Raw genomic sequence first — 26,497 nt, 5'->3', positions numbered from 1 at the left:
TTTCTAGGAGATCTGTTGTGGCTTGTTTTTCTTAGAATCAGGTTAGCAGAGCTGGTTTTAGAAAAGCCAGACACATTATTTCCTAAAGGTGCTCTCAAATGAAGTTGAGGTGCAGTAGGATATGACTGCCATTACAGTGTGGCTGTTCTCCTGCAATTGTGAATGAGAGATGAAAACCCACATACCAGGTAACTGCACGGAAAATAAGACCTATTTGTGGGAGACTTGAAAGTCTTTTTTTTTTTTGAACTCCTTCACTGACATGTAAGGAAATTGTCCAGGTGGGGTAAAATGGCTTACTCAAGGTTAAGAATTTAGGAATGGATTTCTTAAATAAGTTAGGACTTCAGTATTTTTACAACAAACTTCCTAAACATTTATTTTCGCTTCAAATGATTTTTTAAACACATTTGAAGTGAGGCGACTTTATTTTTTTTTTTAAGATTTTATTTATTTATGAGAGAGAGAGAGAGAGAGGCAGAGACACAGGCAGAGGGAGAAGCAGGCTCCATGGAAGGAGCCCAACATGGGAATCGATCCCAGGTTTCCAGGATCACACCCTGGACTGAAGGCGGCGCTAAACCGCTGAGCCACCTGGGCTGCCCAAAGTGAGGCAACTTTAAAAGAGGGGAAAAAGTTGGTTTCAGGTAAAGGGATACACTTAGCAACTCCTAAAGATTTATATAGATGGGGTCAGAACCATGATTTCTTAAAAGTTCCAATAGTATGAAGATGTTCTTGCAGGAATGGGAAAAGAGGCTTAAGAATTTGCAGACAAATGTCTGCATTACTTTAATTTCTAGCTCTTTAGACCTGTCTGTGTTTAGTTATAGTCAAAGAAATGAGGCGGTTTAGGAGATTCATTCATCTCCTAGATCTCTGAGAAGAGGAATCCCTCCATCTCAGTCTGTACTTTTGGCAAATTGACATTCAACATCAATCTTCTTCGATTATTCATAGATATTTTTGCCTACTTTTTTTTAATTGGAGTTCAATTTGCCAACTTACAGAATAACACCCAGTGCTCATCCCGTCAAGTGCCCCCCTCAGTGCCCGTCACCCATTCACCCCCACCCCCCACCCTCCTCCCCTTCCACCACCCCTAGTTTGTTTCCCAGAGTTAGGAGTCTTTATGTTCTGTCTCCCTTTCTGATATTTCCCACCCATTTCTTCTCCCTTCCCTTATATTCCCTTTCACTATTATTTATATTCCCCAAATGAATGAGAACATACACTGTTTGTCCTTCTCCGATTGACTTACTTCACTCAGCATAATACCCTCCAGTTCCATCCACATCGAAGCAAATGGTGGGTATTTGTCGTTTCTAATGGCTGAGGAATATTCCATTGTATACATAGACCACATCTTCTTTATCCATTCATCTTCTGATGGACACCGAGTCTCCTTCCACAGTTTTTTTTGTCTATTTTTAATCTTACTGGTAATGTTTGCAGTAAGTTTAAGTAAAACATTACAGTAAGAGGTAAAAGAGAGGAGATCAGATTAGTAGCCAGGGTGGCCTGACATGCTGAACACTATGGAGATAGTTACTAGAACACAGATCTACTAGGTAAAAGATAGGTAGCCAATAAGAGTGCTGCTCTTAATACATACATAATCTAAAGAAATCATATGTGCTCAGTCAGGAGGCTGAAATCCACTGTACTGATTAAAAAACAAAACAAACAAAAAAAACCAACATCCCTTGATCAGAGTTACCAGACCAGAGTCCATGCTCAGGTCTAGAACCTACTGACAGAAAGACTGGATCCCCTTGAAGAAAGATGTTCCAGCATCATAGAAAGGGTATATGGGCAACCATTCACTTGCTCCCTCTCCAAAGTGACCTGTGGCTATTTCCTCAAATAACATTAAGGAAAGGGAAATATCAATTAGAAGACTGTGGACATTGATACCTGGAAATGGAAGCATCACATGAATAGATAGAAGCAAGGTAATTAAGAGACTCCTATCCCAGTTCCAGATTACAGTGGGTCTATGGACTCATCTGGTGAATACTTTTCTAGTCACTGAAATGTATAATTGGATGAACTTTTATGGTAGCCGATAGAACACCCACATTGGTTCCTTGGCCTCTGGAGTAAAAGCTATCATAATGGGGAAAGTCAAGCAGGGAGAATTTGAAGAGATTACTACCACTCTTAAAGATTTAAAAGGATGAAATGTGGTAGTGCTCATAATATCCCCAATCACCCGTCTGTCCCCTATAAAAACTAGACAGATTGATGAATCACAGTAGACTACTGAAAACTTGAGTATTTGTCCTACTGCATCTGACCATCAGATGTCCTATCTCCGAAAGCAAATGCATGCAGCTTCAATACCTGGTATGCAACTACTGTTCCCTTCCACCCCTAACAGAAGGAAGGATCAAAAGCAGTTTGCATTCATTAGATAGACCACAATCATGGCCTTGTGCCAAGACTATATTAGCTCTTCTCTCTGTTATAATACAGTCTGAAAGGTTCTGGATTACTTGGATACAGTGGTCCACTTATAACTCATGCTAGACAAATTGAACAACAAGTGGCAAGAATGTCAGAGGGATAGATCCTATGAATATTTAGAAATTGGCCACCTCAGTGAAGTTTCCAGAGGTCCACTGGTTTGAGGCATGCGAGGGTATCCCCTCTCAAAATAAAGGACAAATTATCGCATTTTATAGTTTCTGCCACAAAGAAGGAAACATAATGCCTTGTAAGTCTCTGAGGTCCAGAGGCAGGAAACTCAAAGCTTATGAATACCATGTTCCCTTTACTGAGGGACATGGACAGCTGACAGCTTAAAGTGGGTTCCAGAGAAGGAAAGAGGTCTTTAGCGGGCCCATACAAACTTGCAGTCCCTATAACAATAGGTGTCTGTGGTTAGAAAAGAGGTCTCTGCGGCTTAGGGCAAGGTTGTATGGGAGAATCACCACATAGCTTGAGGTTTGGAGCAACACCATAACACCTGCCTCAAAGAACTATATACAACTCAAAATATAACTGTCAATGTGCTTGGGATCTTTGTAGAAACAAGTCACAGTCTCTGGGACATCAAGTCACCATGTGGGCCAAACTGCCCATCACAAGCTGGTCTCCATCATAACCACTAAATTGTAAGATTGAATGTAGTCAGCAGCTCCGAGATTAGTCATCCATGAGATCAGAAGACACAAATAAACACAAGTAAGTTGCACAAGTGTCCCAAATTATCATCACATTATCACATTATCATCCACTACTATGTTAGCACCTCTTCTTTAACTCATACATGTGGCCATGGGGGGTCCCTCATGAGTAAGCAATAGAAATGGTTGTGAGTGTAAGCTTGGTCCATTGATCCAACAGACCAGTATGTGAGAGCAAACTGAAAATAGACTGTTGAGAAGCCCCACACAGAGATGGACCTGAAAGTCAATGGTGAGGGAAAATCCCCACAATGGGCAGAGATTCAGGCCGTGTATCCAATTATCCACTTTATATAGAAGTAGCCTACAGCTGGAAGTCAGAATACACAAAGATTTTGGCAGTGGCAAATGGCTCAGTTGGTTGGGGCATCAGAAGTAGAAAGACTAAGAAGTCGGGGGCAAGGACAATGGAGAAGACATATGTAGATAAGCATATGGTATCACCTTTAAATCTGATGATAATGCCACCAAGACAGCATCCACCATCAAATCAGCACCAAAAACAAACAAAACACACTTGAACACAGGCTGACTTGGCCATTTGTTGTCAGCCAGTATCACTTATCAAGTATCTCGGGAGCTGTGTGTCCAGAAAGGAGCCCTGTGTGGACCAAACATTTTACAATTCCATCCCCAAATGTTGATCTAGCTACTGTCATTCTGAATGTACAATGTATGATTTTGAAAGAAACTAACGTCATTAATAGAGCAAAATTCCTCAAAGAATCCCACAAAACTATATCAAAGCAGATGTTCGCACTAGACACTTTGTAACACAGAAGTACCATTCTTGACTAGAATGGATACATTTTCTAGATATGGGTTTGCCTTTTCTGTCCTTGGGGCTTTGACCAGCTCCACTATCAGTGTGCTTGCAGGCTATTTGCTCAAGCAACTTGGTAGCATACAGAATCATCTCAGACTCAGGAGCTGAAAATAGGCAAAGCAGGTGTAAAAGTGGGCATGAGATCATAGGATCCACATGTCCAGACATATGCTCCACCACACCAAAATTATTTAAGGAGTAACCTTTTGAAATTGCAGCGAGAGAGGCCAGCTTGGGAAACACACTCTGTATGAATGGGAGGGAACAGTACTTTCAGGAACCCACTGTAGAGTTTTTACTTTTGGTCTCTGCAACTTTAAGCAATGCAAATGTAGTTCCCACCAGAAAATTCTTCAACTAGGGAGCACAGTGAGAGTCTCAGTAAACTTGGAGCTAGGACTGCTACCTGGTCACTTCATGCTTCTATACTATGAGCTGGGAAACTTCTTGTGCCCACAGGAGCCACCACTTTGGCTGAAGTAATTGACCCTGATGATCCAGAAGGTCAGTTATACAAGGTGATCAGCAAAGAATATGTTTGGGACCCAGCTGATCTACTTTGGGATTGCATCGTTTTTCCCACGTCCAATTTTGATGGTAAATGAACAAGCTGAGCTACTACAGCCTGAAAAGGACATGGTGACCAAGTACTCAACTTCTCAGAGGAGAAGCTGGGTCACCTACCAGATGCAGAGACATTAACTGAGGGTGATGGAAGTCTAGAACTGTGGTGGAGAAGAGAATCAATGAGTATCAGTTGCAGCCTTAGGAGCTACTACATTGGCCATCCTCCATTTTAAAGAGCTTCTTCTAATACATTTCTCCAGGAAAGAGACCAATTGGAATCTCTGAGGTGTTCTTAGATGGGGTGGATTTAGGAAGTGAAGAGATCTAAAAAGCAGAGACTGAGTTCTAGTGCATGCTGGGATAACCCACCTGCATCCCCATTAAGGGTCAACACACTCATTCTCACAGCTGCTTAGTGTTGGCTCCTTATAACCCATAGCTAGGTCCCGTTCTAGGTATAGTCCTCGGGCTAGGAGAGGTTGCCTTAAGATTTGTCCCATTCCCAATGGCCAGTCACCACAGAATGACTGATGGATACAGGGTCAAACACCCCACCTCTTTGATTTGATTTGGGACGCCTCGGAAGGGTCATTTCAAATCCAAAGCTTCCTGTCGAATTGATTTAGGGGTCTTTTGCCAACGCATTACAACTCTTCCCTCTGCCCGAATCTGTTCTTTCTTTGCCTTATAGCTGTTCCCAAGAGCACTTTCCAATAAACCTCCATCTCAGAATATATTCTTGGGGAACCAGACATAAGGCTGTGCCCTTTTATTTTCTCATAACATTTCCATTTTCCTAATTTATCTTTAACTCTACTCCTGTGAAGCTAACAGATCTAGTTGTGCTTGTTTCACAAACTTTTCGTTTTATATTGTCCACTTTCTGGCTTCTTTCATCTTGCTTCCCTTCCTTTTCTCTCTAATGGCTCCAACCATACCTGGACTTTCAAGTTGACATCTCAATGATGTAGGGGCAAATTTGGGACCTGTGCTAAAAGCAGTCTTTTATTAAGGCCTTGTGATATTTCACCAGGTTAGAATACCATTACAGGGATGTGTTGCATTGATTTATACACTCTAGGGAAAGTACTTGGAAGAAAGTCCTACCGTGAAGGGAGGGATTCAGCAGGAACCAATAAGACAAAAATGCCATGATCTGAAACTTTTCAATTTTTTTCTTTTCAATTTTTTCTAAGTAGTTTTTTTTTTTAACCTTCCACACACAGCAGGTCAAATATTCAACTGTCTGTTCTAGAAACTTTATTTCTCCCTCCCACCATCCAAGCCTCAGTGGATTTTAGAAATTCTATGAAGTAATATATACAAGCATCCACTAACTTCAATTTGCATTTTTTTTTTACCCTTTCGGGTTGCTGCTTTCTCAGCACGAAAAATACTGTTATTTGATTTTAGTTTATTTCTTCAGTTTGATTTAATCAAGTAGAATAAATGAAGAATACTGCAGGTTAAACTGATTTGCCAAAAACATCAAAGAGAAGCTGGCAAAGTTAGAGATATACATAAAATACAGTAATTATTATTTTAAAGATTGGCACTAAAGGACTATAAATAATTTTAGGGTTTTTTTGAACTTTATTTTCTGCTATATTGGCCACACTGTCACACTCTGCACCCCACAGAGTTGATTTGAGATAGAGGAATCCTGTGCTTCAAAGGCAGCTTTGTTCTTCCAGCAGCTTTGCCTCTTACAGAGAGGAATGAGAAATCTTTGTTTCTGCATCATAGATTTGCTATTGTTCTTTTTGTTATAGCTACGTGATGTGATGCTGCAAGGATACATTTCTAAGCACCTTGGGGTTGCTGGTTGAGCAAGTAATTTAGCTTCTCTGAGCCTCTCTTTTCTCATCTGCATAATGATGATTCCAGGCTAGATTCCTAAGTAGTCACGTCAAGCTCACACACGCACACACAGGACATAGAAGATGCATAAGGTGCTCTCATAGTGCTGAGGGGCTAATAAGTGTCAACAAATGTTAACTTTTACTATTATTATTGCAAGAATTGAACCTTTCATGAAGAAGCTGTAATAGAAATGATCAACCAAAAGTGGATTTTAATTATGACATCATCAAAAGAGAAACGGAAAATTCTGATTAGTATAGATCCTGCTCATTAATTTTTAAGATTTTCATTATATGAAATAGATTTAAAAACAACGTGGGAGATCAGGTGTATAATTAAGTACAAGTATCTAGTTGAAGTGCCCAAATGTGTAATGCCCACCTTTCAGTAAGTTTGTGGAAGAGAATTGTGGGAACCCTGGGGTCCAAAGTACACTATGATCCAATAGGAAGTCTTTCAACAAAGGTTTTTCTTAAGGAACACATATGTACTATCGTATACCTCATGCTCATGGTACAAATTCAGAATAAAATTGAATTTAAGCTAGACAAATAGCTTTTCTTTGCTTTTTACTTATAAACCTACTCCTACCATGGAATCTTCAGGAACATGCACACAGATGACATCAAGTTAATTGACTGCCAGATCATTCATTCTGTGATCTATAACCCAGCCTGCTGATGCTCTAGTATGAAGCAGAAAAGTGACTGATTAATCAGATGAGCCTTTTTCAAAGTCCCTTGCAAGCCAAAAATTTCTCTTTTTCAATGAGGAAGGAGAAACCAATTTCAGAGAGATGAACATATGGAAAAAATATATATTTAGGTTGAGAGAATCTGTACCATATTTTACCTTCATACTCTCAAGGAAATGCAGGCTTTCCTAATAGCAGATCTTTGAAAAATCTCATGACCCATGAAGGGTATAAAGAAAAAAAAGCTAATTTCTTGATATCTAGTTTTTATGACTTTATATAGCTAAGTTCATAGTTTGAAATACACTTTAAAAAGTACATGATGGCTATAGGGATACTTGAACAATTCAAGAGTTAAAAATATCTTGATGGTAATCCAGGTGCAGGACAGAGGTAAATAAGTTCAATAAATGCCCATTGAAAATTTTTTTTTAAAAAGACTTCACGTATTTGAGAGAGATGGTGAATGCATATGAGTGGGGTTGGTGGGAGAAGAGGGAGAGGGAGAAGCAGAATCCCCACTGAGCAGGGAGCCAACTTGGTGCTTGATCCCAGGACCCCAGTATCAAGACCTGAGCAGAAAACAGACGCTTAATGGAGGGAGCCACCCAGGTGCTCCACTGATTGAATGCTTAACTGTGTGCCAGACATCACATAGTAATGACCACAGTGTGCCAGGGTCTGTGATCTGCATCTTAAAAAAAAACTCTCATTTAATCCTCATGTTTCTTAATGAAAAACACAATTTTTATCCCTGGGAAACAGGCTCAGAAAGGTTAAGTAAATTGGCCAGGTTCTCCCTATTTAACTTTCATAACTGCTTTCTCTTTGTTATCACGTAATTAGAGTAATTAGTTTAATTGATTAGAAGCATTGATGTCTCACAAACATGATCCAGTTTGATTATAATATGAACATTTATAATTCTTGAACTTGTAAAACTAGAGGTCACAAAGGTATTGACAGAAAATTTACAAAATGCTTAATCTTATTCTCAAGAAAGATTACCATAATCCTATTGCTCTACAACATTCAATATTTTTACCTAATATTTTGTCTTCTATGGACAGCTTGTAACAATTTGACAACTGGTGTTTGTATACCAACACTCATGTGTGGAAGTGGTAAGATATTCAGAGCTTCTATCATGCTGGGCTGAACAAGCTTTGGAAAGTTGTGTCACTCTAGACTTTTTTCCTTTAAGATTACATTTCTAATACCTGTCCTCCTTGAGTTATCCAGTCATTCCATGAACATTTGCAGATTTTTCTTACCAAATCAGTTAACTGTGGTGCTTGTAACAAATTACCATAACTTTGTGACTTAAAAAAACAAAAATTGATTTTCTTACAATTCTGGAGGCCTGAAGTTTGAAAGCAGGTATCAGTGGGGTTGGTCCTCTTCAGAGGCTATAGGGATTATATTTCCAGCCTCTTCCATCACTGGTGGCTGCTGGAATTCATGGTTTATGGCTTGTGGCTATTAGCACTCCAATCTCTGCTTCCATCTTCATGGTGCTTTTCCTCTGTGCATCTGTGTGGCCTCCTCTTTCTCTTATAAAGACACTTGTTAGTGGACCTAGGGCCCACCTGTGTAATCCAGGATGCACTCATCTCAAGATCCTTAACTTAATTACATACACAAAGACACTTTCAAGTTAATATTCACAGGTTGTAAGAGGTTACAAATATTTTTTTTGGCAGGGGCAGGGTGGGGAATGGGTGTCTCCATTCAACCCACTGTACCTAGTATTTGCCAGGTACTGGGCTTGGATGCTGGGACTACTTCCAGAGAAACAGGTATGATCTTCAAGCTTGTAGAAGGCAGTTTAGTTGCCGCAAGAACTTTGGAAATTAGAAAATACTATAGAAGTGGAAGTTGTTATTATCCTTTTAAAATCAATGTCTCCATTTCTCTTCCTGCTTTTTGCCTCAGTGTGCTAATAAGAGAAAAAGAATTGGACGTCGCACCAGTGCTTCTCTTCATTTGTGACTAAAATTCATGTTAAAGGAAGCTGATCAATAATAGGAAATTGCCTGGGAATAATTGGAGGAAGCATCAATCAATCAGAAACACATGTTTCAAAACATGAGCATGTTCTTGAAGTCAAATAAAAGTAATGATAGTTAATGTGGCATGATTTGACCAAAGGACAAAATAATTTGTAAGTGAATAAAGTTTGATTAAAATGTTACTATTCTCCCCCCAAATTATACCTCAATTACATCATCACTACTGATTAATTTTTTTCTGTGTCTTTAAGGAATTTTGTTAAAACACACTTCCCTCCCCTACCTGAAAAGTTCTGGAAAGGATCATGCCTTATAGATTAGTTACTAACACTTGGGAGAAAATAGTTTTGTTCTTTGACACTCAAAGTGTGGTCCACAGATTAGCAGGATGATTATCATATGGTAGCTTCTTAGAAATGCATCATCTCAAGCTCCACTCAGACCTACCACACCAGCCTTACATTTTAACAAGATCCCAAAGAAACAGTAGGTATGTTACATTTTGAAAAGTTTATTATATGCTTTTCAACTAGTGAAACATGTTGAAACAAGGCATTCTGTATAGTAGTTCTCAAAGGTGGACTGCAGGCTCACGTTCATTTATGACAAGGGTCACTGGTGTGTGAAAAAGTGAGGAAAATGCATTTATATAGTGAGCTTTGTGAAACTAACCTTACTCAATTTAAATAAATGTCTAAATGTCTTTTGTTCTGATATTAAGATTTTCCCACTATTTTTTTTTTATGAAATGATCTAAGATGGTCATGTGTGGCCTGCACATGTATGTGTATGCTTGTTTAATCCTTTATTTGCAAGATGGATTTGACAACCAACCACAGTATTTTTTTTTTTCCTCTTAAATTCCTGACCCATAAAATCTCGAAGTGTAGTGGATAGATGAGCTGTTGAAGAGAAGTGTGGAGTTAGAAGAGGAGAAAGGAAGAAGTAAAGGAGAATATCAAAGTAGAATTTTTCCATACATTTTTCTTAACATGTTCTTTTTCCTTTTTCTTTCCCCCCATTAGGCTGTACCTCTTTGGAAAGACCACACAGACAAGGACTGGCAAATTACCCTAATGCTGCTTGGTTTGGGAGTATTATTTGATAAGCTCTTCCTTATGCTAGAAATGTTCTCAAAATACTGTTCATCCCAGAAGCTACTGGAAGACGTCTTTGGAAGTAGTAGACCATGGTGTGGAAAGTATTCTTAAGTTCTAGCATCTTCTCAGAGGGAAAATCTTGCATGTGCATATCCACCAAATATCCCCTTTAGTTGTTTGAAAATAGATGTCCGTGTTCTAACCTTACCAGTTCCTTCAGAAGTGGCTCCATTTCAGTTATCTTGCATCAATATTGACACATTAAAACTTTAAAAGCTCACTGTGTTGGACACCTGAAACTAATGTAACATTGTGTGTCAACTACATTTAAATTAAAAATTTTTTTGTACTTTCAATGCATTAAGCATATGGCTATTCCCATATGTTTTTTTTTTTTTTTGAGGCTTTTCTTTAAATTCCAGTTAGTTAACACCCACTGCTCACCAGAACAAGTGCACTCTTTCGTAGTTTTCATTAAAAAAATTTAAAACTTAAAATGTTTTAAAATGAAAACTCTGAAAATGTATAACATTTCTCCAAAAGTATACCGTGAAAGAAATATTAAGGGTAGGTGAAAAGTTAGAAGGTCCTTGAAATTGAATATCATAACATTTGTGCATTCTTTGAATAAACTAGTGACATTTAAGATTGCTAAATTAACATTTTATTTTTTTTTTCTTAAGCAACTCAGTAGTTCTAAAGGCAAAGTCCCAAGCTATTTTCCTTTTTTCACACACCCATTGTTTCTAATGTAAATGTAAACTGTGCATTCATTAATTAAAGGTTACTCTATAACAGATTCTTTTCTAATTTCCCAAAGATCAGAACTTTTAGTCATTAGGACAAGCATGTTATTTAGTAAATAAAAAAATGCTTATGGATCAAAGACCAAAAACATTAAGTCTGGAAAATTATTCCTACACAGCTTTCTTACAAATAGTTAATGTTCCTTTTTTAATATATAAAATTGGAAATAAGACACAGACACATGGGTAAATAAATATTTGATCTTTCCTAGCACTTTCATCTTATAATTAATAGTGTGATGGGATTTTAAATGTTAAGGAAATAACAATTTGCCATCAACAGGGATGGGAGAATTTTGTTTATTAGTTTAGTGTGATTCAATTTGTGAAAATGTGCTTCATTGATCTTTGCAAAAGAACTTTAATTGGAAATGAATATCACAATCTATTTGCCACACCAATAAGCCCAAGTTGCTGCAGTTCATTAAGTACTACACCTGCTATTTAACTTTCCATGGGGAGAAACATCCTTGATTTAATACATTTAGGGCTGGCTAGGTAAAAGCTCAAAAAACAGAGTCTGAACTACTTCTCTACTCATGAAGTTGTTAAAATATGCTCCTACTCCCTGCCTGAGATAAATATGACCTAATACTTGATCTGGATATCCTTTTTTAAATATATAGATATAATTTTTTTTAAAGTACAAGTGTAATCTTTTTAAATACTAGTCTTTTAGGGGTGCCTGGGTGGCTCAGTCAGGTAAGTGTCTGCCTTCAGCTCAGGTCATGATCTCAGGGTTCTGGGATCGAGCCTCACATCAGGCTTCCTGCTCAGTGGGAAGCCTGCTTCTCCCTCTCCCCCTGCCCATGCTCTCTCTCACTATCTTAAATAAATAAATAAATAAATAAATAAATAAATAAATAAATAAATAATAAATAATAGTCTTTTTAAAATTCTCACAAATAAAGGAGGAAGGCATATTTTTTAATACCAGTGCACACAGGGATTACCAGATCACCCTTTAAAAGCAATCTGAAGCTCAGTGGGGTGAGGAGAGGAGGACAGCACAGGAGAAAGAACAGGCTTTTTGTATTTGTATAAAAACCATAGGACAGATACTAAATAAACAGTATCAACAGCCGCCCTCAACAGGACAGATATTCCTCAACAAATAATCAAGAAACAGCAGTCAAGAATAAGCAACAAAGTGCACGATAAATTCCTTTAGATGAAAGAGCTGAAAATAATGAACTGAGTGCCCAAGAAAGGCTTCACAGCGTTTAGTTATTTGAAAAATGAATTCTCACATCAGTCAGTAACTGGGTTTGTAGGGACTTTCTGTGCTTAAGTTTTAAACAAAACTAGAGCCATAGGCTTGGTCCCCACATGGATTAGTCACTACCACCATGAAACAGTTTGGCTTCAGGCTGCAGGTTCATGTTGAGATTGTGAGCATAATAAGGTTACTGTGGGGCATGGCTTATCATCAAGCCTTTCTCCTCTGGAGAAGTAACTCTCACTGTGTAATTTTAATTTTTACAAATAATGGCCAACACTTTTCTGGTGGTGTATGAAGCATAAGGGTTAATATTTAGGCCTATTTTAATTATATTTGAATTGTTCACTAAAATTTATAATTTAAACCTTTTAGAGCCAAATGATCCTCTAATATATATTCCAGCTTTCTGTAAAATTATAGGAAAATATAATTTATTTTTTTGGAAATATACCTCGCTATCCATTTTTCTGTGATATATTTTTTCCATAGGGTGAGGCATTTCTGTATGCAAATTAGAGATGAGGTTTTAGGTGTTCTCCATTTCAGTTAATCAAGGCAAATTGTCTCTTTAAAAACAAATTAATCAATGTATTCAACAACCATGAGTACCATTTTCTTATGAGAGTTCAAGATGAGAAAGGAGGAGGGATAGGGACCCACAGATAAATCAGATGTCATTAATACTTGGGATGATTTCAAAAATGTGACACACTTAGTTTTCACCTCAGAGCAGTGAAATCAGAATTTAAAGAGAGAATGTCAGGGAATATGAATTTCTTGAAAAATGACCTAGGTGATTTTAATGTGCATCCAGGGTTGAGAATCATTGGAAGAGAGTGAGAGACAAACTGAAAATAAATGATTACAAATCAATGTCGTAGCAGCATTGAGAGAAGTATATACAAGATAAAGAAAACCCGCAAAATTGTTTTTCTGATTAACTCAGGACAGCTGGGTTTGGAAGAGATGAACAGGAGGTTGTTCTTGCTTTACACAATTCTAGTATACATTCATTTATTTTAAAAGAACAGGTGTTGCTTTTGAAACTTAAAAGCCAGCAACACATGAAGAAGGTTGAAATAGCAGTAATATATACACAAAGTATTACAGAACTACAGGAAAAAACAGATAATCTAGGTTGGGGTCATAGAAGGCTTTCTAAAGGAAACACACGTTTAACTCTCAGGATAAGTGGAATGATTTGAACCCTTTCCCTATTAATCAATTTGAAAACTTTTAAATTTTTTATCAATAAAATATTTAGACAAATGTAATAAATAGCTCAACTGTACCATTAATTTCCAATAACATTACAGTTTAATAAACAAACTACTATATTCTAATAAACAAAGAAAACCATGTCTTAGATTTATTATTAGAACTTATGTTAGTATTTCTGTGCATTAAACAAATAAAAGTGGTCTAAAATAATTAGCATAAATGTTACAACTCATGACACTTAGATTTTGTGATATGGTAGTTTCAAATGAATTAAAGCAGTTGGGTAATAGATGGGTTTAACCTATTGAAGGGCAGGAGAACCAGGGCCACCACCCTTGACTATTGGTTTGAGCAGCAATTCTTGATGTCCCCTAGGTAGAATTGTGCCAAGAACAGTGATTTGCAAATAGAAACATTAATATCAACAAAGAACGTTTGCTTTATCCTCTACATAAAAGCCTACTAATATCTTCAGTGGTCAAAATGGTTAACTATTCGAACAGGTTCTAGATGGCCTTGCCTGACTATTTTAACCCTCATTGAACTAGAGGTTTTCTGCATATATACCGCATATACTATAAACTAGCACTAATTGGGCTTATTTTCAGTATTTATGTTTAGTCCTATATATATATATTAGTATTATCTCCCCGAGCTGGATTCCTTGAGAGCAGGAACCATATTTCTAACCATATTTCTTTCTTTCCTACGTGCTAGGTTTTTAGGAAATATTTGGCTGGCTTGATTATAAAACTTGTGTAAGGTGGGAGATTTCAAGTTTATTTTTATATGGGACTGACTATTTTGTTTAGCTCGGCTGTTCCAGGGAAAGGAAAGAAAGGAAGAGGACCTTTTGAAGAGAAGTATAAGCTAGTAAAATAAAATAAAATAAAATGAAAGCTCCATTTCTGTTATTGTCTCTGTCACCCCGCCTTGGCCACTAGGGTCAATTTCTGCCAATACTTCCTACCTACACCTAGTTTTCCATATACAGTCCTCCATTGATTCCTATTGTTATTCTTCTGTAATGGCTCCTTCTGTGTGAGTCATTTCCTTGGTGTGGGAGTTTATCTCTTCCACTTGAAGCATGCAGTACTTCACTAGCTGATTCCTTGCCTTTAGTGTTTTTGCCTGTTTCAATGTCCTGTCCTACACAGTCCAGATGACATTCATCTCTCTGAAACCCTGATTTCTCTCTTTTACTACTGTGTTGAAGCACTTTGTCTGGTTTTCTTAGTTCATGAACATAGAATACAGATGACTTAGCCTAACCTCAAGGAAGCTCTCACAATCCAGACTCAATCTCATTTTAAAAATCTTTCCTCTACTTTGAAGCATAACTTGGAGGAGAAAGGATCGATCACCTAGAACAAATTGTCATAGTGGGCATTGTTTTAAAGGAAATTAAGGTAATACATCCACTTAAAGGTTTCTAGCAACATAATGAGAGTGCTTTAGAAGAAGCAATGTCAAAAGCAAGATTTAGATATAGGGAAAGCTGAAAAAGAGGGAATCTTTTTAGGCGCTCATTTATCCAGCTCCTCACCTCAGGCTTGCCTCGCCTTCATATTAGGTCCTGAAAACACCTAGGTGAGGAACTCTCTGCCAGAGTCCAGCAAGTCTATTCAATGTAGTTTGAAGACAAGATGCCTGTTCTTACCTCTGTCTGCCCCATTTTCAGACTTTAAAACACTACCCTGCTATCATAGGTCTGGTCTAAATTCTGAGCCTGATAGTTAAAGAGTCCACAAGTACAGTTTCTGGGAGAGTCAATGAAATTATTTGAGGAGTGAGGTCAGGGAAGTGAATCAAATCTTCCATTATTGCTTAAGTTAAAAGTCTTGTTCTCTAACATTTGTTGTTTCCTGCTTCTGTGAGTAGAATAATGATTCCTCCAACTATGGCAGATCAATCATAATTGGCACAGAAGTATGTATTCCCAGGTGCCATGTTATTGCATGCATCAGATGTTTTCAGATTTGTGGCAAGTAGTAGTAGCCTGTCAGATGCTGATGAATCTGGGGTTCTGATAATGTCTTACATTCTAAATATCTTCTAAAAGAAACACATGCTTAGTAATTAAGAAATATACCGAAATTATATGAATCAATCACCATCCTCCCTCAAATACTTTCTAATTCTTTTTCTTCAACAGAACCCTGATTTTGTCCAGATGCTTGGAGGCTTTATGTTTCAGGGGAAATGAAGGTTAAAAACTCCAAGCCAATTGTGGTAATTCCATTTTTTTTGACAGTGATTGGTTTAGACAAGGACATGTGATGTAATTCTGACTAATGAGTTGTAAGGGGAAATCTACTGGGGAGAGTGGGGGGAAGTTTTCCTCTACTCCGAAAAAGACACACAGGCAGAGACTGGCCACTCGTTCTTTCCTTCCTTCCTTCCTTCCTTCCTTCCTTCCTTCCTTCCTTCCTCCCTCCCTCCCTCCCTCCCTCCCTCCCTTCCTTCCTTCCTTCCTTCCTTCCTTCCTTCCTTCCTTCCTTCCTTCCTTCTTTCCTTCTTTCCTTCCTTCCTTCTTTCCTCCCTCCCTCTCTCTTTCCTTTCTTTCTTTCTTTTCTTTCTTTTCTCTCTTTTTTTCTTTCTACTTTCTTTCTTTTCTTTCTCTTTCTTTCTTCTTGTTTTCTTTTCTTTCTTTTCCTCCTGCCTATGGCTGCACATAATGCCAGGAAACACAAGTGCTACTAGAAAAGCAAAGCGAACAGAATTAGGGAGAAGAATCTTGACATTGTGAAACTGACGAACTTGCTAACTCTCTAACTGCCCTACACTCTGTTCTACTTATTTTGTGAATTAATAAACCCCTTGTTTATATCAGTTTTAAAAGTAACCACCACTGGGATACTTGAAGTCTAAAGCATCTTAACTGTTCTAGACATATACTGATTTAGGTTTGGAAATCTTAAGTGACTGACAGGCATCTCTCAAAAAGGAGAAAGAGTCAAGACTTGTGCTCACTTCATTTGGGAAACCCATTGTTCACTTCATACTATAATGGTTTTCTTTCTGGACTTGGAACATCTTTGATATTACAATACAGTCTGTTTTCAATGAAGCATGTGCTCAAATTACTTTTTATGTTAATGTTAATGACTTGTACTCTGTGGCAGTAAAATGAAGTGGAAGTCAGAACACTTGGATTCTTATCCTTATGTTAACACAGTCTCTGTGTGACATTGGTCAGAAAATGGAACACTATGGGGCACCTGGGTGGCTCAGTGGTTGAGCATCTGCCTTTGGCTCAGGACGTGATCCCAGAGTCCGGGATCTAGTCCCACATTGGGCTCCCTGTGAGGATCCTGCTTCTCCCTCTGCCGATGTCTGCGTCTCTGTCTCTCTCTCTCATGAATAAATAAAATCTTAAAAAACAAAAGAAAGAAAGAAAACGGAATACTCTTGGATGTGATTTTCTCAACAGCTAAGTCAGGGGGCGACACTCAACGATCTCTAATGGAATTCTGGCTCTAATTTTCTACAGGACAAACACACCTACAATTTGCATCCCAGAATCAGGAGCAGGCACTGAAATGTGAGGTGTTTCTAACAAGAGGTTGTCCTTTTTATACTTTCTGCTTTCTGTGTTGCATTATCTATCTATGCTTATTGCATTAAATTCTGCTGTTAATCCAATAATGAGAGCTCTTTTAATAACTAATTTGAATTGCAGTGCTTTCTGTGCAGGGTCTGGCAAAATCAGCCTACTGACCATTTGGTGAAGTGCTAGATACAGCAGATGTAAGCTTGAAGATAAGAACTAGAAGAATGGCTAAGATGTGGGCAGTATATCAGCTGCTTTTCAAGTTATTGAATGAGGGTCAGCTATGAAGATTTATGTCACATAACACTAATAACATTTTGAAACAAAATATCCAGTTGAACAATTAAACAAAACTATGTTTATTCATTTATTTAAGAATCAGGATCTAGAATTTTGGCTTAGAATTACATTAAGTTAGTGTAGGAAATACTTCCTTAAATATTTTCTTATTTAAATCTCAGAGCCTTACAAGGTAGGAGTAGGGAGGAGAGATTTCTTCACAGTGATTGCCTTCAACTGTCATTACTCGTCCTTGTTAAAAGAATCCCCAAATAAGGTGCTAGCAACAAAGCAGACACGAATAACAGCTTGTCACTGAATAGTAGTGTGATAATCAAGGTACTCCATCCCCAAATGAAAATTAAGATCCATAGTCAGATAATGGGGTGCTGATGAGGTGAAGAATGTCCCTTGTTCAGCAGCCCATGGATGAGCTGGAATGCCCTCCCATCTCACTCAAACTGCTTTTTTATGTTATCTCTGACACTGGCTGCCTTTGCTAATAGGATTACTGCTGTGTTGCATCTCCAGTGTACTGTTTTGCTTTATTGCAACTGTGCACAATAGGCTACCTACAGAGGCACTCATTAAGGCACTTGGGATTCATAAGCTGGATAGAAAATCTTCTTAAAAGAAAAAAAAAAGGTCAGAAGGGAACATGGTCACCAAGGTGACCAAGGCTAGTGTAATAGCTGGGTATACAGAATATTACAAAATCAGTACAATCGCCTCTTTGTTACTAATGCTCCACAAACAAAACAAACTAGTGAAGATAAATGACAAGATATCTTCAATCTTGTTTAATTTACCATCATCATTGGGCTACAAGCCAGAGGTCTATACCATCTCAAAAACTACATTTCCATATTTATGTCTGAACAGTCAAAACCAAAAAGAATAATTTCTGCATGATTTGGTAAGAAGAAAAAAGAGGTATTCACCTCAAGCTAACCATGTCTCCCTAGATGACCTTATATTCAAGATGAAATCACTCATGCTTTTACTTCTATTTGGAAGGCAAACTTTTTAACTTTCTAAACTGAGGCTATGACAACAATAGGAAATAATAGTCTCTAAACCAGTTTAATGTGTTTAATAATAAATACACCTATTCACAAATTCAACAGCAGGCTTGGTTTTCAGAAATGTTGATAACAGATGGAAAAATAGAAAAATAGAATTCTTCAATGTCTGCACAAAAGAAGCTACTCAAGATAGCATTACCATTATTCTATCTCCTGACTGCTTCTTTCCCACAGCTGTCTGCCTGTTTACTGATGCTTCCCTTCTTCAGTCTTTAATTCTTCCTTACTGGTGGAATTACAATTCTGGACTTCAAGCTCTATTACAAAGCTATAATCATCAAAAGACAGTATGCTACTAGCACAAAAATAGACACATAGATCAATGGAACAGAATGGAAAGCCCAGTCGTAGACCCTCAACTCTATGGTCAACTAATTTTTGAAAAAGCAGGAAAGACTATCCAATGGAAAAAAAGGACAGTCTCTTCAACAAATGTTATTGGGAAAATTGGACAGCCATATGCAGAAGAACGAAGCTGGACCATTTCTTCACACCATATACAAAAACAGACTCAAAATGGATGAAAGACCTAAATGTGAGACAGTAATTCATCAAAATCCTAAAGAACACAGGCAGCAACCTTTGTGACCTCAGCCACAGCAACTTCTCACTAGACTCACCTCCAAAGGCAAGGGAAACAAAGGTAAAAGTGAACTCTTGGAACTTCACCAAGGTAAAAAGCTTTTGCACAGTAAAGGAAACAACTGACAAATCCAAAAGACGACTAACAGAATGGGAGAAGATATTTACAAATGACATGTCAGATAAAGGGCTAGGTGCAAAATTAAAGAACTTATTAAACTTAGCACCCAAAGAACAAATCATCCAATCAAGAAATGGGCAGAAGACACGAACAGATATTTTTCCAAAGAAGACATACACATGACCAACAGACACATGAAAAAATGCTCAACATCACTCAGCATCAAGGAAATACAAATTAAAACCCCAATGAGATACCACCTCACACCAGTCAGGATAGCTAAAATTAACAAGTCAGGAAACAACAAATTTTGGCAAGGATGTGGAGAAAGGGGAACTCTCATACACTGTTGGTGGGAATGCAAGCTAGTGCTGACACTATGGAAATCAGTATGGAGCCTCCTCAAGAAGTTGAAAATAGAACTACGACCCAGGAATTGCACTACTGGGGATTTACCCCAAAGATACAGATGTAGTGAAACGCTGGGACACCTGCACCCAAATGTTCACAGCAGCAATGTCCACAATAGCCAAACTGGAAGGAGCCATGATGTTCTTCAACAGATGAATTGATAAAGAAGATGCCGTGTGTATGTATATATAGCTACATGCTATGGAATATTATTCAGTCATAGGAAAGGATGAATATCTACTGTCTACTTTGATGTGCATGGAACTGAAGGGTATTACGCTGAGTGAAATAAGTTAATTGGAGAAATGTAATTACCATATGGTTTTACTCACATGTGGAATATAAGAAATAGTGAAAGGGACCATAAAGAAAAGGAGGGAAACTGAGTGGGGAAAAATTAGAGAGGAAGACAAACCATGGGAGGCTTCTAACTTGGAAAAAACAAAGGATTGCAGAAGGGGAGATGGGTAGGGGGAGGGGGTAAGTGGGTAACGGGCATTAAGGGCACATGATGAGATGAGCACTGGGTGTTATAGTATATGTTGGCAAATTGAATTTTGAAAAATATAAAAAAATAAAAATAAATGAAAGCAGCCATCCTTCTAAATCCGACAAGATATGAAGATACAAAGTAGCTTGCCCAAGGTTTCTCTAGTAAGTGGTAGAGCTTAGTGTCAAATCCAGAAAGACTTTTTAGTCTAGAGTCTGTGTGTCTGACTGTTAAACAAGTACTAAAACAAAAAATTCAAAATGAAACTTTAGGACCTTAGTCATATTTTAGAATTTGGAGAGAAGTCAGTACCTAGTATAAACTTAAGGTTTCCTGAAACAAATTTAGAAATCCTACATAAAAAAATAATAACTCAATATTAATAAGGTCCATCCAAAAATTTTAACATTATGTAACTATAAACATAATTACATAAATGGAACTAATTTAAGAAGAAAAACTATTTTAAATGGGTGAAAAATGTTATTCATGGGATAGTAATTATTTAACTCTCCACTGAGCAGGAGCTCAATTTGGGGCTTGATCTCCTGAGCTGAAGGCAGACGCTTGACTGCTTGACCACTTAGCCACCCAGGACCCCAGGAATGATTTAATTTTTAAGAGTCTAATCTAGTACAAGGTAGAAGTATGCAGTTGTTTGCAGAAATGAAATAAAATAACTTGGCCAAGCATTTGCTAATATTCGATATATCCATCTCTTATATAATGACAATAGAATGTCAGTTAAATGACAGAAAAAGTTGTAATACATTAAAACTTATCACACATAGATAAAAGTACAATTCAAGTAGACAAATCAACAATACCATGATGGAATAGATTTAACTTAATAATTATTAGTGTATAGGGATACATTTGAATTAGCCATAATTTCTTTAAATTATTTAAAAAATCATTATAGCCACCTTAATAAAGAGGGATCACTGGCTAAAACTAAGAATATAGAAAAGCAAGAAGAAAATTTAAAAAAATATCAGAAACAAACCTTCATCATATATCAGGAAGTATTTAAAATAAAAAAATAAAACATTAAATGGTATGTTTCCTGGATGTCTAATTCATATTTGATTGTTCATTTCAGGAATTTTATTTTGGAAATAAAAATATATCTGGAAAAGAATAATGGATAGAAGAATTGGAAAAAAAATCATGTGAAATAAGAGAAAAAAGAAAAGTTATTTAATTTGGAGAGACCTTTTAAACTTGTGAATGCCAAAGATAATCATCAGGAATAAGGGAAAACTTTTCAAAATGGCTAATATTTATGGAACTCTTATGCACAGAAGCTGTGTACTATCTTATTTAAGCTTTACAACAAGGCTAAGTTGGCATGACATTTCTCAATTCTACTAAAAGTAAGATGACATTTTAGAGAAGTTTCCCCAAATAAATCTTATGAAAATATCTGAATAAAAAATATGTTATTGAATTCTTGGTAATCCTATGGCAGAAGATAAAAGAAATATCTAGGGGAAAAAGTCCTTAAAATTAAGTAACAAGTGATTTTAAATTCACAGAGTTTTTTTCAGGTATGTACATGTTACTATTAGTTGGAATAGCAAGTGTATATATGCACGATTCACAAATATTAGTAGTGATTCATTTTCTTGAAGATGACACTTATGTGGATAGGTAATAATTTCATTTAATTAAATATTTGGGCTAACTTATCATTTTAATGTATTTTGTTTATTTGAAACCATTTTAACTATAATTTAGGCATTTAAAATTATGTAATAATTATTTAATGAGATATTTATAGGTAGTTTACTTATTTTTTATAATCATGGCTTTTTTATGCTGATTTTTTTTTTTTTTTTGCTTATAAAAAAAAAGAGTTCCTTCCATTTTCCATTTTACTTTGACAATGATTAACCCTGACTTGAGTGCTTTGTCAGCAGGATCTGTCCCAATAGAAATGGACTGAGGTAATTTGCCTGAAAGAAAGCAAGAAATGCAAAGATCATACAGAAATAGGGTACTAATTATATTCCACTGTATAAACCTTGTCAGTTAGAATAACTGAATGATACTTCTAAAGAATAAGTATAAATCACTTATATTGTAGGGATAGATTACTGTTCAAATCAAATTATAACCCAGTGCCTTAGGCTCTACATACATAAGGTGATAAAAGATCATTAGTGTGATCAAATTTCTAGAAATCAAATCAATGTAGCTCACTAGGCTAGGACATATGCCGGGAAGCCAGTATATATATTTCTGTCTATGAGAATTGAGACTCAGAGGAGGATTCATCTAAACTGGGGTGTCCTAGCCCTACACTAAACAAATATGATACCAAGACACCTAAGCAAATGACTCAAAGTCAGGCCCAGGTACACCTTGAGGATACAACTAAATTTACCCAGGATGAAAACTATTTTCTCCACAGCCATTTGGATTCAAATTATTAAAAGGATGTAATGAGTTATCTTTATCTCTGCATGAAGCCAAAGTACACATTAGTGCAGCAGGTGAATTTACCAAGTGGTATTCAAGTGCATAAACTGAGAGATAGCACATTTCTAAAAATTACTAACATACCCTGGGAGGGTATTTCTTTTGTTTTTAATTTGGAAGCCTCTGACACACAATTTTCAGTTTGGATTTAGGAGATTTATCATAACTGTTAAAAGATATGATTCACATCATTAAACACGATCATTTTCATCATAAAGGAAATGATTCACACACTAAAACCCATGTAAAATATTTTATATTTTCTTTGAATAATTCAACTTATTAGTATGGAAATACTTTTATTCTTGAAAGTTCACGATTCTTCATTTTTAAGTACACACAATCAGTATTAATCTTTCTTGTGATAATTTCTATATCATTCTTTTTTTTTTTTAAAGTAGAGGTATGTGAGGATAGTTTTCAAACTGTCTATAAATACACTATGTAGACTGAGAAGTTTAGTTGTGCACTTCTGAATATCATTATTTCCTGGAGAATATCATATTTTGAACCTACCTAATTAAAAGAAAATTTTTAGAAATATAAATTAACCGAAGATGGCCAAGAAAATGGTTTGATAATGTATTCTCAATTGGTTACCTTCTTTTCCAATTAAGGTGAGCTTGGGGAGGAAGGGTATTCAGAATCTCTTAGGAATTGTTTATTGTAGGTAATATGCAAAAAAATATATACATATAATACCTTAGAAAAAGTATTTCAGGGACATCTGGGTGGCTCAGTTGGTTAAGTGTCTGCCTTTGGCTCAGGTCATGGTCCAGAATCCTAGAATCAAGCCCTGTATCAGGGGCTTCTCTTTCTCTTCTCTACTTCTCTCTCTCCCTGCCCCCTGCCTGTGTTCTCTGTCCTGCTCTCTCAAATAAATAAATAAAATATTTTTAAAGAGGTATTTCATTAGAGAATGAAATTAGTTTATAACTAAAAAATACATATTTCTCATGGTATGGGGTAGTGAACAAAAATTTGTTGTATAATAGAGCATGCATTCATCAAGTAGTTATCATACAGATTCAATGGCCATAAGATGCCCTGCCCATTTCCCTCCTTGGATGACAACTGCATAACTCATCAGAAAGTGATGATGAAAATAGAGATTCTGATCTCAAAAATGCAGTGAAGTGGTCAACCAGAGCAGAATGTATCATGTAAATGAACTAACTCTTAGTGCTAGATCTTGGTACCATCTCTTTTATCCTCAACCTCACCAGAGTCGATGAGCCTGATTTCACCAAACCCTATATAAATAGCACTGTGACCATGACTACAGTTCCAGAACTGACACAGGAATACGGGCACAACCATTAGTCTGCAATACACCAAGCATTGTCCTTCCTGTGAAATAACACAATTAAGTCTGTATTAGAACAGCCATTAATGTTGGTTACATATTCAAGATCCAGCTAGATTTGTAGTTTGGCACTGACACCTTGGGAATGACATTAAGATCAGACATCAGCATCATTGTGTTGTGTTTGATGAACTCCCTTTGGGAATGGGCTCTCCCTTCTAGGCATAAAGTAGACTTCTTATAGCCATGTAAGGGTGGAATATATAGAGCCAAACTTCAGGCTTTCAGTGGAGTCCCTGTGACTACATCCATGATTTGTTGTTGACTCAAGCTGGGTATCACCCTTAGTCATTGTTGATACATGACAAGTGAGCAATGGCAAATCTTGAACTCAAGTAGACAGGTGATCACAGCTTGTCTTAGGGCTAAGTTCCCAGAAGTTTAGTTGGCATTTCAATTGAAACACTGTAAGCTAATATCTATGAAAATTGGACTTTTTAATTTCCACACACACTGATTTTTCAAGTATGTGACTCAAATCTACTTCCAAAATGTAATTTTCTATTGGTGTTGATACTTTCATTGAAATGCACTAATATGAATGCATTCGATTGTAATGATTAGACAGAAAATCAATGTTTTAATATATTAGGATTAAAAAAAATTCTACCTCAAGTAAATGAGCAGATGAAAAGTGTTGCAATCTCAGAGAGCCCATACCCAATTATAGTCTGATCAAGACATGCTGGCAAAAAAATACCACTCTGAGAGAATTGATTCCTTTTAAAAAGATTTAATCTTTTTGGATTCATTTAACTGAGAAACATCACTCTTTAAAATGTGAATATATGAAATATAATAATAAATCTGTGAACTGTCAGCATATATTTTGTTTCATGATGCCATTCCTATAATGGGATACAGAAAGAAATCACTGATAAGTTCTTATAATAGAGAAAAGATAAAAGAAACAGAATGTGAAGAGTAGTTATTTTTACTTTCAGATACTTTTAGCACATATATGTATGGAGCTCAGCAATCATTCAAAGTCAAGATTTTGATGAATATAATCAATAGGAAGTGGTTTAGAAGGTAACAGCAGACCATGCAGGGTGCTGGCATTGCTAAATATGTAAGGAGGAAGGACAAGGAAAAACCAGCAACTAAGATTTGTATTTTTGTGGGTGTAATCCTGGGATTTGGGAAATCTTATACCAAATGAGTATGTGATTAAAAACCTCCTTTGCAAAGGGCTTTATTTATTAATCACTAAGTTCATCTTTCTAGCTTTAATTCTTAGCTAATTCAGTAACTCTAAAATAATTAGAAAATACAATCTTTCAAGGCAGTTATAATTCAACTTAAGAGACAAGGGAGATGGGATGCAAGAAGGTGATCTACCATTAGCCTATTATGGGGAGCATTAATACTTTCACAGGCCTATCAATCACTTTTAATGTTCTAAAGCATTCAGCCAAGGAACATTAGAACAAATCACCATTAATATTTTTTAAAAAACACCATTTAGTCCTTTTATACTATTATTTGAGGCTGTATGTTTATTTTGGAGAAATAAATTAAATAAGCACTAGTATAAAGGTTTTGAGATCACTAGAGATTCTTTGATAAAGAATCATTCAGTAATGAATTTGGACTAGACTGGAAGAACCAATAGGCTTTCTCATCCAATGAAGGCCTCAATCACATTCAACCTAATAACTATTTGGCTGGATTTTAAAATTTCTGCTTCTATAGATCTCAACAGAGCATGATCCAAAGTCCTTCAAGGAGTAAATCTCTTCATTTGCTGCTCCTGTATGTGAATTAGTACCACACCCACCTCCAAAAGAATATGCATTTCTTAAAAAAAAAAAAAAAAGCTCAGCTCTATTGAGATATAATTGAGGAATAAAATTTAAGATATCAAAAGTGTATATTGTGGTAATTTTATATACCTATATACCATGAAAGGATTTCCCCATCTAGTTAATTAACATATCCATTACCTCACATATTTATCTTTTTAAAAAATTTATTTTTTTGGTAAGAACATTTAAGTTCTACTTTTAAGCAAATTTCCACTATACAATATAGTGTTATCAACTGTAGTCACCATGTTTTACATTAGATGCTCTTATAGCTGAACGTTTGTAGCATTTTACCAACTTCTCCATATTCCCCCCCATCCCTAGCATTTTTTTTTTTTTTACTAATCTGTTTCTGTGGATGTAACTTTTAAAATTAAAAAAAAAATTTTTTTTAGATTCCACATGTAAGTGATACCATGCAGTATCTGTCTTTCTTTATCTGGTTTATTTCACTTAGCATAATGCTATCAGGGGCCATCTATGTTGTTGCAAATGACAGAAATGACAGAAATTCCTTCTTTCTCATGGCTGAATAATTTTCTATTGTGGAGATATCTATATCTAGATATAGATGTAGATATATAGACATGTATTTAGATATATATATTTAAATATAAATCTTCTTTCTCAATTCATCCATTGATAGACAGTTGTCCCTATATCTTGGCTATTATGAATAATGCTGAAATGAACATAGGAATGCAGATATCTTTTCAAGATCCTGTTTTTATTTCCTTTGGATATATACCCAGAAGTAGGATTGTGGGATCATAAGGTATTTTTATTTTTGATTTTTTGATGCTCCTCCGTACTGTT

At 36.3% G+C, this 26,497-nt stretch overlaps 1 protein-coding gene across 7 annotated transcripts in view; it reads right to left on the bottom strand.

Annotated features, from left to right (window-relative positions):
* The window catches only part of SPAG16 (sperm associated antigen 16), a 916,366-nt gene that overhangs the window by 90,228 nt on the left and 799,641 nt on the right, over positions 1 to 26,497 (bottom strand). Inside the window, exon 17 of one of the 7 annotated variants that reach the window (XM_049106786.1) lies at positions 10,500 to 10,552. The exons of 5 other annotated variants lie outside the window; for them this stretch is intronic. In XM_049106786.1, the coding sequence (XP_048962743.1) occupies positions 10,515 to 10,552 (38 nt within the window). In that variant the 3' untranslated portion in view covers positions 10,500 to 10,514. Of the gene's footprint in view, positions 1 to 10,499; positions 10,553 to 21,811; positions 21,982 to 26,497 lie in introns of those variants that run through there. One more of the 7 variants, XM_049106783.1, reaches the window with a different exon arrangement.

The sequence above is a fragment of the Canis lupus genome, chromosome 37 (assembly GCF_003254725.2).
Source record: "Canis lupus dingo isolate Sandy chromosome 37, ASM325472v2, whole genome shotgun sequence".
Classification (NCBI taxonomy): Eukaryota; Metazoa; Chordata; class Mammalia; order Carnivora; family Canidae; genus Canis; species Canis lupus.
The sequence above is the reverse complement of the archived record's forward strand: the minus strand, read 5'-3'. Positions and strand labels throughout refer to the sequence as shown.